Source organism: Scyliorhinus canicula, chromosome 9 (genome assembly GCF_902713615.1).
Source record: "Scyliorhinus canicula chromosome 9, sScyCan1.1, whole genome shotgun sequence".
Taxonomy (NCBI): domain Eukaryota; kingdom Metazoa; phylum Chordata; class Chondrichthyes; order Carcharhiniformes; family Scyliorhinidae; genus Scyliorhinus; species Scyliorhinus canicula.
The window spans coordinates 19,804,897-19,824,920 of record NC_052154.1 but is presented as its reverse complement, the minus strand read 5'-3'; the positions used below and the strand labels follow the sequence as shown (position 1 = coordinate 19,824,920).

General features: G+C 44.6%; 1 protein-coding gene across 2 annotated transcripts in view; it reads left to right on the top strand.

Moving 5' to 3' along the window:
* Positions 1–20,024, top strand: part of LOC119971132 (putative phosphoenolpyruvate synthase) — a 167,233-nt gene that overhangs the window by 51,516 nt on the left and 95,693 nt on the right. For both annotated transcript variants that reach the window (XM_038806299.1, XM_038806297.1), the window contains exons 6-10: positions 1,527–1,642; positions 5,545–5,600; positions 8,220–8,272; positions 19,060–19,187; positions 19,757–19,913. In XM_038806299.1, the coding sequence (XP_038662227.1) occupies positions 1,527–1,642; positions 5,545–5,600; positions 8,220–8,272; positions 19,060–19,187; positions 19,757–19,913 (510 nt within the window). The remainder of the gene's footprint in view (positions 1–1,526; positions 1,643–5,544; positions 5,601–8,219; positions 8,273–19,059; positions 19,188–19,756; positions 19,914–20,024) is intronic.

Below are 20,024 nucleotides of genomic sequence, written 5' to 3'. Positions count from 1 at the left end.
GTGTCTGCGTGGGTTTCCTCTGGGTGCTCCGGTTTCTTCCCACAAAGCAAAAATGTGCAGGTTAGGTAGATTGGCCATGCTAAACTGCCCTCTAAGTGTCCAAAAAGATTAGGTGGGGTTACGGGGTCAGGATGGTTGTGCGGGGTCTTCTTTCCAAGGGTCAGTGCGAACTCGATGGGTTGAATGGCCTCCTTCTGCACTGTACATTCTATGTCTGTGTAGAATACTCCTTATTTCTGGATTGGATTTCAATTCTGCTCTTAAATTCAGTGCTTAAATTCCCATTCCTTGAAATGAAGTGCCTTGTTTAAAAAAGAGGAGGGGGGTTGCTTTGACTGCTTTTTAAACAGGGGCAAAAACACACCTGTAATGATTCAAGTGACGCCATTTACGGTCCTGGCTGCTGCCTATGCTTCCGCTTGCTACAATGTAAGGGAGCAACAGAATCGGCCCAATGTTGATTATGGCGTTGGCAGCCAGTGCAGCTTGTAATGCTGTATGGTTACCACCAGGCACCAGTTTCTAAAGATTGCTGCCTATTTTCAGCGCCAATACGTGTAACTAATTATAATGCACCAATTTATTTTTCATGTTGGCTGGAATACAATTTTGGTTTTGTGATGAAAAGACATCAAGAATAAGAACAGCTGTTAATTGAACTTGTTTTCTTGTCTCTTTGGAGCCAAGTCATTCCAAGCTTTGGGTAGGATTTTCCAGCCTTGCCCACCGTGTGGCCTGAAAGTTCCCACCCAATTTGGACCTTTTGCGGGTCTGTAAGATTTTCCATTCTGCCCGACACGGTTCCCCGAGTGGCCGGGACCAGAACATTCCATCCTTTGCTTTTTTTTCTCCCTTCCTTCTCCGACCAACAACACACACGGAACACACATATATAAACTCTATATACAATGAAACATAATTAAACATCACATATACATACTCACAATTACATATGTACATACATGCAGAACTCACTACACATAAATACACTCAAACACTTACACATATATGCGTTCACCACACATATTCACAAATTTGCACCTATCACACACACAAGCACATATATACACATACATATACTCCATATACAGACACATATGTTCTCCACATGCAAACAAGCATGTACATATTTGTATACTTCACATGCGCAAACATACATATACACATATATACATTCTCCATGCACAGACACATACTGTACATGGACATATATACAAGCACACTATACACACAGGCACGCTATATATACACACATATACATGCAGATGTAAACTGTCTTCTCATACACATGAGCACAGTTGCATTCATATTCTCTCTCCCATGTGAACATACACATATGTAACAGATTCCCAACACGTTTTCTCCTTATTTCAGAATTCCAATATTTGTGGTTTACTTTTCTGCTTAGTTACAATAACATGTTGCTTTTGGAATGGGTCCCACAGAAGTACCCATGGCCCCTCCAAACACAGATTAGGAATGTCACTTATAGTGCATATTTTACAATAATCTGTTTTGTGTCTAAGGTACAATCAACAGCAGACACATTATGAGCAGTGGGGTCAATATGTTGGAGCAATTGAAATTGAGGGATATGAAAGAACAGAGCTTCTTCTTCGTGGAGTCAGAGACCATTCTTATGGTAACAACATTATTTTTCTCCTTAACAAATATGTACATTTTGGACATCTCAGTAAACTTTCCTATTTGTGTGTGTTGTGGTCTAATTTTGAACAATTTTCACTGACAGGGTTAGTTTACGCCACAAGAGAGCACATGTATCATTAATCTTTCAAATCATGTGCTGTAAAATTAGGCTTTGTAACTTAATTGAAAACAGCACTGCAAAAGCCCAGAGCTGCAGGAATGTCAGTCAGGATGTTTCCATCCACTTCTGACACGAGCCGTGGGGTGCACAGGGCATCCAGGGTGCATGGCCCGGGTGTGAGATGTGTGCACTGCCAATTTAAATCTCACAGGTCCTGTTAACGCCCTCCCTTACGTAATTCCTCAGCTGCAGGCGTACTCCTCTCTGCCACCCCCACCCCACTTGTGTTTTTTTAAGAGGCAAACATCCAACTTTCACAGGAGGTGCTTTTGACTTCCTCTATCTGCTACAGACTTAGTGGAAATATTGTCCCAAATTTTCCAGTCGTCATCATCTTTATTAGTGTCACAAGTAGGCTGGCATTAACACTGCAATGAAGTTACTGGGAAAAGCCCTTAGTTGCCACATTCCGCCGCCTGTTCAGGTACACTGAGGGAGAATTCAGAATGTCCAAATCACCTAACAGCACATCTTTCGGAACTTGTGGGAGGAAACCGGAGCACCCGGAAGAAACCCACGCAGACACAGGGAGAACGTGCAGACTCCGCACAGACAGTGACAGAAGCGGCAATCAAACCCGGGTCCCTGGCACTGTGATGAAACAGTGCTAACCACTGTGCTACCATGATGCCCGTGTTTTTTTTATAATCATCTTTATTAATGTCACAAGTAGGCTTACATTACGACTGTAATGACGTTGCTGAAAAGTCAGTGGCAGTACTGGGGATATCCACGATGAGGGAATCTGGAAGCCCTGTCAGGAGAAAGTCTGAAACAGCGACGGGAGCTTTAATTTCTGTTCCTCTTGGGCTGCAAGATGACCTGGAGGTGGAGCACAGACAGCAGAGAGGCAAAGCTGTGGGGAAGGGGAGGACGACTCTCAGTGGAAGGTCCTATCCACCAAAGATACCTGCCAGCCTTGATCACTTGAATGAACCAGCGGTCGGTGGTTTGGTGACACAAGATACCAACACAACACATTACTCCCAGCCAACCCTGCGAGGACAGTGTGCCATTAATGAGAGCCATGCAGTAACCAGGAACATGATGGGGCACTCTCATCATCATGCTGAAGTGAAAGGTCTGCTGTCTGGACCACTCGGGGGATCTCTGCATTACTCACCAGAACATAGTCTCTGAATTTGTGGAGGTTTGCCTCAGCCGGCCCTTTAATTCATAATGTCATCTCCTTCCAACGGCTCGGGTGACATAGGTGTGCTTGTCCCTTGCCAGTTCTCTGTTACTCCCCATGGTTAACAGTCACCTTTCCCTCAAGAGAGAGGAACAAACGTGTTTGTGTATTGTGCTGTCCATAGCTGAATAGCTAGATGTATGTGGAGGCTGAGAGAGGTGAGGTTGACTATTAGACATGGGTTCCGATTGCTGATGGCCGATGCATTGAACAACATGAAAGGTTGGTGGAGCGGTGGGTATGATTTGGCATTTGAAGGTGCATCACTAACTTTGCCCACTGTGTAGGATTATCGAACTTGCATATTTGTGCGAAGATCAAATTCAAAAAGCTAGGAGCCCTCTCTCTGGCTTCTTGCCTTTTTTGCTGCCCTTTACCTTTCATCAAACCCTTCCATGCAGCAGCTCCTGTTACATGAGTGCAGCTCCTTTAAGAGGAACAGGCTGCCTTTAAGAGGTCCCAGCTAACTGTACATAGTACGAGCACTACATGCTGCTAGGTCCATTGATGAGTGTACAGCAACATGCAGAAATCATTAAAGTGAACAGAGAGCATGGGGTTTGCATGCTGCCTGCCTCAATGGGACGGGTGCAACGTAATGGTTCATCTTAATCTTTGTGTCTGAAAACAGCCATATTGAGTTTTCACCTATGATGGATTTTGTTCTTGTTTTGTTGACTTAACAGAATGTAAACTGTTGCCAGTAAGTGCATTGAACATATGTGTGGTTAAGTTACATAGCTTGAGAGCATTGGCACGTCTGTCTCTCAAACTAAGTGTGCAATTTACCTGTGCTGGCAATTGTAGACATGCATATCTTTGCATGCTGACTGCCATTTTGTAAGGTATATAATTATTTACGGGCAGTGACTCGCACTGGCTCCATACGTAATAGTGGGGGCATGCTTTCCAGAAAAGCAGCTACTTAAAAGTAGCTTACTTAAAAGTAGCTTACAAACACATTGCTGTAAAGTGTCTGGAATATTAGACATTAATAGTTTACAGTAATGATGAGTGTTGGGGAGATGTGTAATAGGAAGAAATGTTTCTTTAGGAAAACATATAGCTGTGACGCACCTGAAATGTTGCTGTAAAATTGTAGTAAACTTAAACATTTATTAAATGTTCATGTTTTGCTGTGTCTAATGCAACAGTCATCCACACTGCTACAATAACTCCGAGATATTGAAGGTTGAAATCTAATGAGGCAGTAAAACTGGACATTGTGTCATCGTCAAGTGGTCTGAGTGATGGAGTGATGCAAAATGTGCAGAATAACTGCAATAACTTACACCTTTGCAGGTGTGAAGACAGCACTGTGTGATGCTAAATTGTGCTTAAAAAGGCATTAATTAAGCAAATTGTATATTTTATTTAATGTTTTCATGATTTTAATTCCGCTTAAAAGATCATTCTGCACATAATTGCTTAACTTGAATGAATGTAACCTCCGTGGCTTTCTAACAACTGGACCCAGACTGAAGGAACCTTGTTGAAATCTAGAGTTGTGAAAGTGCCTCAAGGATCTTATGCAGGAGCTACATTATGGTTTTTATGTTACTCAAGAATCAACAGGATAATTGCTCACATCCGACATGCAAACCAAAAGCAAGTATAGACAGAATGAGGGTTTATAATTCAATGCTGGCCCCTTGCCCTGTCGTTATGTACTATAACTGCAGCATGATTTGTGAAGCAAAATTGGATCTTGCAATTCCTGCATCTAGTTGATAAAAGTCTGGCACCTTGCAATTCACATTTTGACCAGATAGTCAGTGTCTGGCCTTAATTATTACCCTGCACTGGTGAACTGAAGCTTCGATTGGAAAGGTTACTATTGGCCAATGAGCACATTAACAGCAAAAGTGCAGAAACAATCACAATGACTCCTCTCGTAAAATGTAAGGACACTTTTGAATTTCAAAAGTATTGCTAATGTACTTCCTAGCATAATTAAGCAGGAAATTGCCCTTGAGCAATATCAAACTTTCATAAACATACAATTATTTAACTTTGTGGTGCAAACCTACAAAACGGTATAAACAGGAAAAGACCCACTGGTCTGTCCAGCCTGTTTGATATAATTGTGGTGCTATATCTAATAGACATAATCCCCACTCCACTGTGTAATCTCCTGGGAGAGGTAGATTTTTAAAGAAAACAAGAGCTATCGATAGGCTGGAATTTTTCAGTACCCACCCACATACCCACAACGGACAATAATTTTTCCCATGTCATCGGCAGCTCGGCATAGCCCTCCAATGGGATTTTCCAGTCTCGTTGAAGTCAGTGGCAATTTGCACGCATCGCCCGTCCCACTGCCGGGGAGCCTGCAGCAGGGATCAACTTCAGCGGGTCCGGATGATCCCGCCAACGGGAATGGCCGAAGAATTCTGGCCGTGCTCTCGGTAGAACCAGTCAAGGGATGTTTAGAATTGTATTATCGCACTTAAACATGATATTAGGTAAACTGCAACATTATAAAGTTAATTATTATCTGGATAATTTTAATATCTATCTACAGGTATCAGAAACTGGACCCATATGCATCGCTATGTTTTGATTTTGGCACACTTTGAGGTAATGATGCTAATTTTCTAGTCTCAGTTCTCATGTGTTCGAGTGTAGCTATTCAGATACATTAAAATTTTCATTTCTTACATATATACATACGGCACATCTCTTTTTAACGTACGTCCACAGGCACCTACAATATAGTATGTACTCTAAATAATACCAGTATCACATAGTGCAAATAAATGTTCCATATGTGTATCAATGTGAAAGGGGAGTCTAAGTAAATCAGAGACCCAGAATTTCAATCTTGGGTTTGGGGGGTGGGTTGGATTAGACGTCAGGTCTGCCGCACCCAGAAATAGTGCGTAGGCCGCCGGTGTGGGGGGGGGGGGAGGCTATGTGGAAGGTCGGCCTCTGTGCACCAGCATTCTGTTGAAATTAATTTTTAAAAAGAATAAAACAAAAAATGGCCCTCAGCCCACACATACATCATTCACTACACCCTCCTCATGCACTATCCATGCCACACAATGCCATCTAATGCCCCCACCCACACCCCCATGACCCCGCATAAACCCCTATGCCTCCCATGTTTCTCCACCCATCCGCCATGGTCCCTCATACCCCAATGTCACTGATATCCCCATGGCCCTGTACTAGCCCTACGCCAAATTGCTGCTAACTCATGTCAACCCATCACCCTTTTTCCTTGTCTCTCCATGTCTCATATTTTGACAGTTGTTTGACAGCTTTGCCATTTGCAGCGAGTTATTTCAATTTTTATGTGTAATCATGTTTAGTTTCAACAATCCCAAATGATGTCTTACCTCGTGTACTGACGAGGTAAGACATAGGTGTACTGGCGAGGTAAGCTGACACTACCATCTCAAAAGGGTTAGCTTACCCCTCCAGGCTATCCAGTTCATACCTGCTTTTACCTGCTCTAATGTGCACATTCCGGGTTTCACACTGCCGGCATTAAAAAAGATCCCAGTTCAGTGGAGGCAGTTGATGATTTAAATGGTCAGTTGCCTCCATAAATCTGCGAAAATACAAAATGCTGTCTTCAGAGATGGGACTTGGGGTTTCTGGTCTTTTCCTCCAGTTTGGTCACAAAGGAGAGGCTATTATGGTGAAACCTGGGCTGGAGTGTCATGGGTATCCAGGTTAAACTAATTGATGTAGTTTGATATTCTAAAATGATATTAAGTATATGAGATTCATTACTAAAGAACACAAATGTCAAATCATTATCTTCAACGGCTTGCCATAGTTACACCAAGATTGGTTCAGAAAAAATAAACTAAACTGACGGTATGAAAATATTGACGGGAAATATTGACTGGAAAATTATTATTATTCACTTAAAAAAAAAAGAAAATCAAGCATATTACCTACTTAAATTTGCGTTCTGTACAATGCACCCCTTACAATGTACTTGGTTTGTAAAATTGCAGCAGTTTGAGACCTTTATTATTCAAATAGTTTTTCATTGTCTCAGCCTTGATGCAACCTTGTCACTGTCTATCACTTGCCTGATGATATATGTCAATTATGGCATTAACAGCACAGCATGAGCTACATTAGATGAAAGTGTTTCCCACATCCACCCAAGAAGAACCCTCCTCATTTCAAGTCTACTTTGAGGCTTGTTAATTTTGGACTTGCACCCCACGAGAACATACATAGTTAAACGATCTGCTTCTATTCACATCTGTTTCTCAAACTTGATTATATCTTCCCTAATGAAAACAAGTTCATTTCTGAAAATCACACACGACAGTTTAATTATCGGGAACATCTTTGTTGATCTCTGAACATCTTTGTTGATCTCTGAGCTATTTTGCAATGGATCACTTATCACTGAGAAGGGGGGAATACCAAAGCCGCCCACAGAGTGACTAAATCTTTATTTTTTTACAATTTTTGGCACAGCATGTCAACGAGTGCATTTCACAAACTGAAGTGGGAATCTGAATCACAGACCCAGATATTTTTTGTCATAGAAATTAATCAAACAAAGGGATGGATTGCAGAACTGATGCATGCTCAGATCCTCCTGGATATCTAAATGGGAACATTGCAGAAGATAATTTGACACCAGTGTTTTAGACGTGTCTTATGTTAGATTAGGATTTTTGTGCTCAAATACCCTTGAGGTCCAGACCATTAATAATTTGTTTGATAATAGCTACACTTTGATTTGAATTTCACAGTAAGTGTTTGGTACTGATTCTCACACTTAATATTGCTATTGGAGGCCACCTCACCATGCATATGTTCCCTGCTTCTTCATCCATAGCCTCTCCTTTTTAAATTAAAATCTATCTTCTTGTCCCTAAAATATATTAACTAGCGCTGATACCTCTGGCAATGCGGACCAGTATTATTCCTCTCTAATTGCCCTGAAGAAGGTGGTGATGAATTGCATTATCAAATTCTGATGATCTTTTATGGTCATGTTGTAAGATCGGACTCAGTACCCAATGATGTGTCCTGAACCGACAAAGGTTTAGAAGTGTAATTTAAAAAATATTAGTGTTAATAATGACTACGGATATAATGGGCTAGATTATCCATCCATCACTCAATGGGTGAATCTAGCCAAATGCATTTACATTATTATGCTAGATGCTTTTTGGAAAATGTTCCAATGGTTTACTGTTTCCTTATTTCCTGTAGAATGGATTATCGTTGAATTTAATCACACTCTCCATTTCTGCAACTACCACAAAGTAAGTAATGAGTGCTGACACGCTCTTGCGAGGTTTGTGACGTGTTCTGTCTGGAGGTGAGAGACTTCATTCATTATAAAATGTAGATTGCGAAGTATTTAATATGCCCAAAATAATCTTCATGCAAACACTTTGCCTGGCTTTTTAGTTCGCTGCCATTCATTATACCTCGAGCAGTCCGCAGGATGGTTGTGGGCTTTTGCAGGGCAACTTAAAATAGCTAGATATCACTTTCAGTGCAGGAGACAGGGACAGCAAAAGGAAGAATCTTTACTCAACCATACAGAGTTTAATGTATAAATTAGCATATTTAATTAAATGTCAAATCATGTATTGAAAGCAAAAAAAGATGGGGTTAAGGGAGAAAAATAAGAAATAGAAAAATAAAATAAAAAGTTGATTTAAATGTTTAACTTCTTAAGAACCCCAACAATAAATTCCAATGGAATGAGACTCCACATTTATAAAAAATAGATTTTCAGGACTAGAATTTGGCTGGGATTTTCCTGTCCCGCCTACCACTGAGATCTTGCACTCCTGACAAATGTCGGTGGAATTTGTGGCTGGCCCACTGCTTTCCCAACAGTAGGTCACAGAATTACAGAATCACACAGTGTAGTAGATTCCCTTCGGCCCATCAAGCCTGCGTCGACATGTGAAAAATACCTGACCTGCCTACCTAATCCCATTTACCAGTACCATGAATGTAATGACGTGCCAAGTGCTCAACCAGATACTTATTAAAGAGTGTGAGGCAACCCGCCTCTACCATCCTTCCAAGCAGTGCATTCTCAATCACATAGCCCCTCTGTCTTCTCTGCTCCAATGAAAACAACCCAAGCCTATCCAACCTCTCTTCATAACTTAAATGTTCCACATTGGCAACATCCTGGTGAATCTCCTCTGCACTTCCTCCAGTGAAATCACAGCCTTCCTATAATGTGGCGACCGGAACTGCACACAGATCTCCAGCCATGACCTCACCAAAGTATATACAACTCAAACATAACCTCCCTGCTTTTGTAATTTAAGTCTCAATTGATAAAGGCAAGCATTCCATATGCATTTTTCACCTCCCTTTTAACTTGCCCTTCCGCCTTCAGAGATCTAGGGTCAAACCTGCCACGGTCCCTTTGTTCCTCAGAACTTCCTAGTGTCATGTCATTCATTGAATAATTCCTTGTCAAATTACTCCTTCCGAAATATATCACCTCACACTTTTCATGGTTAAATTCCATCTGTCATGTATCTGCCCATTTGACCAACCCATCTATATCTTCCTGTAACTCAAGACACTCAACCTCGCTGTTAACCAACCGACCAATCTTTGTGTCATCCATGGATTTATTGATCCTACCCCCACAAAGTCATCTCTGTTGTTTATACAAATGACAAATAATAGGAGACCAGCACAGATCCTTGTGGTACGCCACTGGACACTGGCTTCCAGTCACTAAAGCAGACTTCTGTCATCACTCTCTCCACCCACAGATTGGACCTTGGTCCCGAATGGGCCTGACTCTTTCCCTGGTTATCCACTTCCCATTCATATACTTAATTGATTGATTGATTGATTGATATTTATTGTCAAATGTACCGAAGTACAGTGAGAAGTATTTTTCTGTGGGCAAGGGAATGTACACAGTACGTACATAGTAGACAAAAGAATAATCAACAGAGTACATTGACAAAAGGTACATCAACAAATAGTGATTGGTTCCAGGGCGGAGCAAGGGTCAAAGAAGAGCAGCATAGGGCGTTGTTCTTACAGGGAAAAGATCAGTCCGAGGGAGAGTCATTGAGGAGTCTAGTAGTTGTGGGGAAGAAGCTGTTCTTGTGTCTTACAGAATATACTTATACTTACTCTTGATTATTCAATATCTTGGGATTTTCCCTCTTTTACCAGCCAGAGCTTTCTCATATCCCCTCTTTGCTCTCCTAATTGCTTTCTTAAGCTCCACTCTACACTTTCTGTACTCCACTAATACCGCCGCTGATTTACTCCCCATGCACTTGCTCAAAGCCTCTCATTTCCTTCTCGTCGCGTGCTGAATATACCTGGTCATCCATGGCTCTCTGGGCTTGTTACTCCTTCCTATCACCCTAGACAAAACGTTTTGGGCCTGTATCCTCCTCGTTTCCTTTTTGAACTTCCTTCACTGCTCCTTCTGTAGTTTCCCCACAAGTAGCTCTTCCCAGTCTACCTTGGCCAGACCCTCCCTTATTTTACTAAAATCCACCCTCATCCAATCCAAATTTTTTTTTTGCACCTTGTGTATTTCTTGTCCATAACAAGCTTAAATTATACCATGTCATGGTCGCTATCACTAAAATGCTCCCCAACCACCACCTCAACCACCTGTCCGGCTTCATTACCCAGAATTAGCACTACTTGTTGGACCCTTTGCATATTGACCTAAAAACTTCTCCTGTACACACATTAAGAAATTCACTCCATCTAAGCCCTTAACACTATGACCACCCAATTTAATGTTGTGAAAGTTGAAATCACCTAATATAATTACCCTATTATTATTTTTACATACCTTCGCGAATTGTGCACATATTTACTCCTCAATTTCCCGCTGACTACCTTGGGGTCTGTAATAAACCCCGAGCAGTGTGGCTGCCCCATTTTTATTCCTAAACTCTAACCACGAAGCTTCATTTGATGCCTTCTCCCAAGAAATCCTGCGGAATTCTCCCATCGGCAGGATCCTCCGGTCTGCCGGCAGCGCGCCCGCACATTTCCCGACAGCGCGGGGGTGGCCCACAATGGGAAACCCTATTGGCCGACTGTGGGAACAGAGAATGTTGCTGCCGGCGGGCACGCACGTGCAGGAAAACGGGGTTGGCGGACCAGAAAATCCTGCCCATCATCTTTCCTTACTGCAGTAACTGACTCCTTAACTAATAATGCAATCCGCCTCTTTCACTCCCTCCCCTGTCTTGCCTGAAGATTCTATATCCTGGGATGTTGAGCTGCCAATCCTGCCTTTCCCTCGACTACGTCTCCATGATGGCTACTACATCACATATCCATGTGCCGATCCTCGACTTCAACTCATCCGTTTTCCTATAATACCCGTGGTATTAAAGTAGAGGCTGTGCAACTTTTCTTTACTCCCTTGTAACTTAATATAGAGGGAGCTGTACACCTCTGATTGGATTGCACTACTGTATTATACTGTGTCCCTATTCTGCATTGTCTTCCTCTGCCAAATTCGTTTAAACCCCTCCCAACAGTACATGGCCGCACTGGAAAATTCCACCTGCTGTTTGGCTGCAACTAAAACATGTTAAAATTCAATTAGGCCCTATCTTTTTCTGGTGTGTTTATTTGGTGAGAATGGAATTTCCCATTACTTCAACAGATGAATGTTCAGCAAGTTAAAATAAAGAAGACTGCTTTACAGTTGGTAGCATCTCTTGTGTGGCATTGTTTTTATCCTTGTATTTGGATCCAACTTGCAAGCCCTGAAGTTAGCTTTCAGAATGTCTTTACCATCTAAGCTTGGGACGTGCTGTGTTGTGTATTCCCATGCTCAGCTAGCTATAGAGTACAGCCTTGAGAATGCAGGAATCACTCATGCAACCCACATGATGCAGTTCTGATCAGCATGTTCTCAATGCCAGGCATGCAGCACTCTGCAAGTGCCTCAGTGTCCGCGATTTTGTCCTGCCACCTGATATTGCAAATCGATTTCAGACAGCAAAGGTGGAACACTTCACGCTGTTTTATGCGATGCTGATGGATTGTCCCAACCTTGCAGCATAAAGAAGTGATGTAAGGCTCACTGCTTGGTAGAAACATACTGAGCTTGCTTTAGCCAGGCGATGGTTGATTTTGAAGTGTTAGGGCAGCACGGTGGCCTAGTGGTTAGCACAACTGCCTCACGGCGCTGAGGTCCCAGGTTCGATTCCGGCTCTGGGTCACTGTCCGTGTGGAGTTTGCACATTCTCCCCTTGTCTGCGTGGGTTTCGCCCCCACAACCCAAAAATGTGCAGAGTAGGTGGATTGGCCACGCTAAATTGCCCCTTAATTGGAAAAAATAATTGGGTAATCTAAATTTATTTTTAAAAAGATTTTGAAGTGTTATTGCAGAGGATACTCCCAAGATAGCACAACTTCTGTACTCAGCAGAGAAGTGTGTTGTTGATAGTGACTGTGGGATCCAGGAGTGGGCTGATACAAGATATCTGTTGTCTCCAGACTTGTTATCTGGCCAAAGTAAACAGTAAGCAGCTGAATGTCCTCTGGACCATGCGCTGCGAGAGCAAAGACATCTGCCAACAAAAATTCAGTCAGCAGTTATTGTGTAAACATGAGTAACCTTGAGCTATTTGCAAGATGAAGAGGTTGCCATCTGTCCTGAATTGAATGGGTACTCCTGTGTCAAGGCCATTGAATGCATTGTGGGAGCATGGCCGCGAGGTATATGGCAAACAATGCTGGAGCCAGGACACAGCCACATCAATGTGCCTTAGGTGCCAGGAGAGGCATCTGATGACATCTGACTTTGCATTACGCCAGGCATCAGGCCAGCATGAAATGAGCAAAATGTACTGATGATCTTTTCAGAGAAGCCATATTTGTGCAGAATCTTCCAGTGGCCTTTGCGGTGTAATGTATCAAAATCCTTGATCAGGTCAATGAACAGCAAATAGGGGTCCTTATTGAATTTTCTTGAATTTGATGTGCTGCAAAAATCATGTACACTGTTCCCCATCATGCACAGAAAAGCCGCACTGATTCCAGCTGTAGTAAGTTGAAATGAATGGAATGAAAATCGCTTATTGTCACGAGTAGTCTTCAATGGAGTTACTGTGAAAAGCCCCTAGTCGCCACATTCCTGCGCCTGTTCGGGGAGGCCGGTACCCAACCTTGTTCTTCTTTGGTCTTGGTATTATGGTGGTCTTCTTGAAGCAGTTAGGGACCTCAGAGCGGAGAAGTGAGGTGTTGAAGATATCTGCGAATACACTCGCCAGCTGGTCAGCGCAGACTCTTGAGTGCTCGGCCAGAGACTCCGTCGGGGCCTGTCGCTTTCCGCGGGTTTATTTTCAAGAAGGCAGCTCTTACCTCTTGAGGCTGTAATGGGTATGGGTGTGTCCAAGGCTGTTGGGGCGTTGATGTATTGGCTGACTGTTCAAAGTGGGCATGGAACTTGTTCAGTTCATCGGGTAGGGATGCTCCAGCCCCAAAGATTCTGCCTGGCCTTGCTTTGTAGCCTGCAATCTCCTGTAAGCCCTACCATAGACATCTTGGGTTTGTGTCGCTGGCCTGGGTCTCTAGTTTGATCCAGTCTTGTCTTTTGGCATCCCTGATGGCTTTCCGTACGTCGTACCTGGATTTCGTATAAAGGTCAGGGTTGTCAGACTCGAACACCTCCGTCCGGGACTTTAGCAAGGAGTAGACCTTTTGGTTGAGCCAGGGTTTCCGATTGGGGAACACCCATATTGTTTTCTTTGGTACACAGTCCTCGACACACTTGGTGATGAAGTCTGTGACGGTGGTTTCTCACTCGTCCAGGTTAGCTGCCGTGGCCTTGAATACGGATCAGCCCACAGACTCCAAGCAATCACGGAGAGTGTCCTCTGATGCCTCGGACCAGCACTGCCCGGTTTTCTTGACTGGTTCAGCACGCTTGAATTGCTGTTTATAAGCCAGAAGTAGGAGTACCGACTTGTGGTCGGATTTGCCAAAGTGTGGTCAAGGAATGGAATGGTAGGCACCCTTGATGCTTGTGTAGCCGTGGTCAGGGTGTTTGCACCTCTGATTGGGCAGGAGGTATGTTGATGGAGTTTGGGTGGAACCTTCCTGAAGTTGGCCTGGGTGAAGTCTCCGGCCACGTTTCTCAGGGCTTCATGATGATTTGTTTCTTCGTTGTTGATGGTGGAGTGTAGTTCGTCAAGTGCATTCTTCACTTCCGCCTGGGGTGGGATGTAGACTGCTGTGATGAGTACACAGGTGAATTCACGTGGGAGATAGAAAGGGCGATACTTCACGGTTAGTTATTGTAGGTCTGGGGAGCAATGGCATGCTAGGGACACCACATCTGAGCAACAGGAGGTGTTGATGAGGAGGCAAACACCCCCGCCCTTCGACTTGCCTGAGACCATTGTGCTGTCCATCAGGTGGATCGAGAAGCCTTCCGGTTGGATGGCGCAGTCTGGTGTGGCCGGAGTAAGCCATGACTCGGTGAATCAGAGCACACAGCAGTTCCTCACTTCCCTTTGGGAGGTAAGTCTAGCGTTGAGGTCATCCAGCTTGTTCTCAATCGCTTGAACGTTCGTCAGGAGCATGCTGGGGAGAGGGGTCTTGAAGCCATGTAATGTAAGTCTCACCTTCAGACCGGCGTGTTTTCCCCACTTCCTGGGTCAGCGGCTGCCCTCAGATGGGTGGGCTGGATTTCCTTAAGGTAAGTGGTTCCGTTCGGAGGGGTCGTGGATGATGGTGACGGTGGCAGGTTTACTGGAGGGGGTTGTACGTGGGTTGGTCTGGTATCGTGGGGCAGCGAGGTCGGCTGCACCTTCCAGTGTGGTCAGGTGGTACCTTTCGCTTTGGGGATGGCTCGGGCATTCCCATTTCGCTCGCGAGGCCTTGTGCCTCCGCGGTCTCATCACGTCGAGATTGACCTTCATGGTGGTGGTACTTCGAGATTGGCCTTCATGGTGGTGGTACTTCAGGGTGATGGAGATTGGCCTTCATGGTGGTGGTACTTCAGGGTGATGGCTGAAAACCACGTGGTAGGGTCAGGTCACGTGGTCGGAGACTGGAGGAAGCAGTCACGTGGTCGGACTCCGGTGTTGGCCTAGTCAGGCCTACCCCTGGGGAAAGGATGCAACAGTTCACCTGGAGCAGGTAAGTCACAGAGTGTTTCGTAGGTCCTTGGGCTGTGGCTGGGCGGGTATGCCCCGGTCCTTGGGATGTCGCTGCCTGGGCTGTCGTTGGTTGGGTAGGCCTTGGGCGGTTGCTGGCCAGGTAGGCCTCAGTCCTCGGGCGGTTGCTGGCCTGGTAGGCCTTGGTCCTCAGGCGGTTGCTGGCCTGGTAGGCATTGTTCCTCGGGTGGTTGCTGGCCTGGTAGGCCTCGGTCCTCGGGCGGTTGCCGGCCGGGTAGGCCTCGGTCCTCAGGCGGTTGCTGGCCGGGTATGCCTCGGTCCTCGGGTAGTTGCTGGCCTGGTAGGCATTGGTCCTCGGGCGGTTGCTGGCCTGGTAGGCCTTGGTCCTTGGGCGGTTGCTGGCCGGGTAGGCCTCAGTCCTCAGGTAGTTGCTGGCCTGGTAGGCCTTGGTCCTCGGGCGGTTGCTGGCCTGGTAGGCCTTGGTCCTCGGGCGGTTGCTGGCCGGGTAGGCCTCGATCCTTGGGTGGTTGCTGGCTGGATAGACCTTGGTCCTCGGGCCATCGCAGGCTGGGAGCGGAGGTCCAGCAGCACGTGTAGGATATGGATGTGCCGTATATGGATATAGTCGTGCCGTGTCGTGCGAGGTTCGGAGGTCCCTGAAATGTGTAAGAAAACACAGAATATTCCTGTTGTTAGTTTCTGTTCCAGTTCTTGCCTCCTGGGCATATCTTTAAGAGCAGTTGGGAAAATCTTTGTTGCTTTACTCTGTGCCAAAAATCTTTAGATTTCATCTTCAAAGTGACAAGTCTCCTGACAAGCTGATGCTGAGAACTTACATGCACCTGTGAGGGAGAATGTAGAGCAAGCGTTCTTATTTTCTCTCTGTTGTACAACATTGTAACCCAACACATGTTTAGATCTATAGTTCAACCATGTTGTTTTCAGTCTGTCTGCTTCCTGGAAGATTGTGTTTGTGATAGTTAGGTCAAATTCACTGCACTCAAAGCGAAGGAGCTGGCCATTGGGGTTTGGGCTCTGGAATGCCATATTGCCTGAGTACTTCTCTACATGTGTTACAGTTAGTCCTCCATGTCAAAAATATTGAGTTTGTCATGGTGGGATACGCCTCTAATTATCTTGCAGAGATCCTCGTACAATGCTTCTTTGACATTGTCTGTATGTGTCATGGTTGTAGCATAGACACTAATGAGTCCCAAAGGAGATTCACAGGAATGATTCCAGAGATAAAGAACTGGAGCTGTGAGGATCAATTACACAAGGAAGGGTGTTTTCCCGAGAGAAAAAAAGGCTGAGAGGAGATATGGTCGAGGTATTCAAGATCCTGAGGTGTATAGTGAGAAATTGTTCCCACTTGAGGGAGCATTAAGAATGAGAGGGCACAGATTCAAAATAATTGGCAAAAGGAGTAGAAGTGATACGCGCAGAATTTCTGGAATGAACTTCCTGAGTGAGTGATGGAGGCATGTTCAACGAGGTAATCAAAAAGGAATTGGATTGCTATCTAAAAAGAGAGATGTGCAAGGTTATCGGGATATGTTTTTGAGGGGTATGGACAGGGTGTATAGGGAGCAGCTGTTCCCCTTAGTTGAACGATCGGTTAAGTTCAAGGTGAGGGGCAGATGGTTAAGGAGGGATGTGAGGAAAAACTATTTTACCCCGAGGGTGGTGAATGGCCTGGCTGCGAGGACTGCAGAGGCGGTAGAGTCCCGCTTTGAGCGTGTATAGCAGGGAGTTTCTCCGAGAATGACCCTGCTATAAAATGGGATTCTGTCGATTTTCTGACCTTAGTAAGAAACACAGTGCCCAGAGCCTGCCCCCCTCCAGGTCGGTAGAATCGGGGGCAGACATATTTAAATGAGCTATTAAGTATGTTAATCTGTATCTCGCGCTCGCTGGGTGACATTAGATCTCGTTGGATATTATGAGGCGTTTCGAGCGTGGCAAATCTAGTGAGAGGCCTCTCTCAAGATTTAGCGTCCTCGTCGCATCACCGAGTCGGGCGTGATGAGACCATTCGGTTGTGCCCAGTACATCTGATGTTTTGGTTGATGACTTGTCGAACAACCTGTGTGTTGAAGATATTACAGTGGGTGGGAATTGTGCAGAACCTCACCCACTCCCTCATCCAAGGCAGCTGATAATACACTGGTGCAATGCATACTCCAAGCTTAGGAGCAGGAAGGCTAGATTTTGGAGCAATTCTTCTCTTAGATGGGCTATGCATTGAAGAGTCTCATTTACCCTTGACATCGGCATCCACTCCATTGGCACTACTTGTGTTCGTCCACAGAGTACCCTGACGTATACGTCAGTTAACCCACAGCTGGGGGTTTTGAAATCAGAGTTATCTTCTGCTAGTTAGACTGCCGATTAAAGTTGACAAGCGCTACAAAGCTGGAGTTGTCTGGCTTAGATGCTCCAAACACCTGTCTTAATTTCTCTGCCCACGGTTCTAAACAGGAATCGGGACATGGAGAGTAGAAATCTGATTAAGAGAAACTGTTTTAGACACTGACCATATGGGAGATTTTGTTGGTGAGAAGTATCTCAATTCACTTCACCATCGTGGTCATTCCTAACCCTTTTAGCCCTGTTTGGTGGGGAAGTCAGTATGTGCATGTCCAACAGGCCAATGTGAAATGAAAATCGCTTATTGTCACAAGGAGGCTTCAAATGAAGTTACTGTGTAAAGCCCCTCGTCGCCACATTCCGGCGCCTGTTCAGGGAGGCTGGTATAGGAATCGAACCGTGCTGCTGGCCTTCCTTGGTTTGCTTTCAAAGCCAGCGATTTAGCCCTGTGCTAAACCAGCCCCATAGTGATGCATCTAGATTGAAAGTGAAGAGAGACAGTGTGCTTTCTGTTTTTGAGTGTTAGTTTGCTTCTCATTTTCTACCTCTACCGCTCATTAGCAGCAATATAAATAAGAGAATGAAATGTGTAAGTCTTTCTTTATCCATGCCTTTCCATTGGAAAGTGCTCAGCTCTGCCTCCTCATCGTGACACAATAAAACTGGAACCCTCGAGGCTCCAGGCTAAAGTTTGAGAGGAAATCGGAGGAGGTTTGGCCCCCAGACTTGCTCTGTACAGGACCACCGCCCTGTGGTCCTGGGTTCCACCACAGCAGAGGGTGAAATTTGAGTTCAATAGAAATCTGGAATTAAAAGTTTGCTTGTGTCAATTGTTGTAAAAACCCATCTGGCCACTCATGCCCTGAAGGGAAGGAAATCTACTGTCCTTCCAAGGTCTGGCCGACATGTGACTCCAGGTCCCCAGCAATGTGGTTGATTTTGAGATGGTTGCTCAGGTCAAGGGCAAACAGGGATGGGTAATAATGAAATGAAAAGCGCTTATTGTCATGAGTAGGCTTCAATGAAGTTACTGTGAGAAGCCCCTAGTCGCCACATTCCAGCACCTGTTCAGGGAGGCTGTTACAGGAATCGAACCGTGCTGCTGGCTTGCCTTGGTCTGCTTTCAAAGCCAGCGATTTAGCCCAGTGTGCTAAACAGCCCCTAATAAACTTTGGTCATTCAGCCATGTCCACATCTCATGAAAGGATAAAAAATAAGATGCTTTGCATTCCTTTGGCGAGGTCAAGAGGGGCACCTGATGTTTTGGAAACCCGGAGTCTTTGTTAATTTTGACGAGGTTTGAGTTAACACAGTATGGGAGGTGGGGTTAATACCAGAGTTGGCCACCATTGTCTTGCAGGACTATAATTGGTATATGCAACGACTCCACATCCTTCATGCATTTCAATGCCAAATGGCTTGAAGTGTGCAATATTCGTAATCAATGTTTTAAGCCTTCAACAACATGAAATTCTGCGCAACGAAAAACTTTGTTTGTATGGCGCCCTTAACGTAGAATAACTTCAAAAGAAGCTTAAACTTGTTCAATTTGTAAATAGCTGATGATTTTCTTCCAGCATGAAAATAGGTTATGTGATGTTTCCAAATGGGAGGAAGGCTGCGATTGACTGGTCAGACGCCTCTTTAGCAGATATCGCTGATGATGGAATCATTGCCGACCTGTACAGAATCAGCTTCACAGCAGGTGAGAAGAGAAGATGTATTGGCTGCTGAATTGACTTGTGCTTGTACATTTACCTATTGCGCTGCTAGACAGGCGCAATAAATCGTATTATAAAACTGCTGTGCTACGTATTGACTATAGCAAATACAAACTGCAAACTATGGTCTACGTGGAGCCAGTTTGTCATTAAAATATATAAATGCATATATAGAACAGTACAGCACAGAACAGGCCCTTCGGCCCTCGATGTTGTGCCGAGCAATGATCACCCTACTTAAACCCACGTAACCCGTATACCCGTAACCCAACAATCCCCCCATTAACCTTACACTACGGGCAATTTAGCATGGCCAATCCACCTAACCCGCACATCTTTGGACTGTGGGAGGAAACCGGAGCACCCGGAGGAAACCCACGCACACACGGGGAGGACGTGCAGACTCCACACAGACAGCGACCCAGCCGGGAATCGAACCTGGGACCCTGGAGCTGTGAAGCATTGATGCTAACCACCATGCTACCGTGAGGCTTTTGGGCATCATCAGTTTTTAAAATTTGCTATTATTATACATTTCTCTTTCCTGTTATAGGAGGACAGTTATATCACCTACAAGTGTCAATTGATAAAAATGCGTCCCCTGTCATGTTTGGAGGTTTAACCTGGGGCGGTAGAATCCATGAATGTGTCGCCAACTACCGTTTGAATTTAACTGTTCGTGGCTGGGGCATAATTGAATTTCATTACAGGTACGTTTTTGTGAATAGCTAATCAATACAGTTACCAAAAAGTTTTTTTTTTTTAAATGTATTTATTCAGAGTTTTCAATAAGTTTACAAAACCCTCCAAAAAGGAAAATA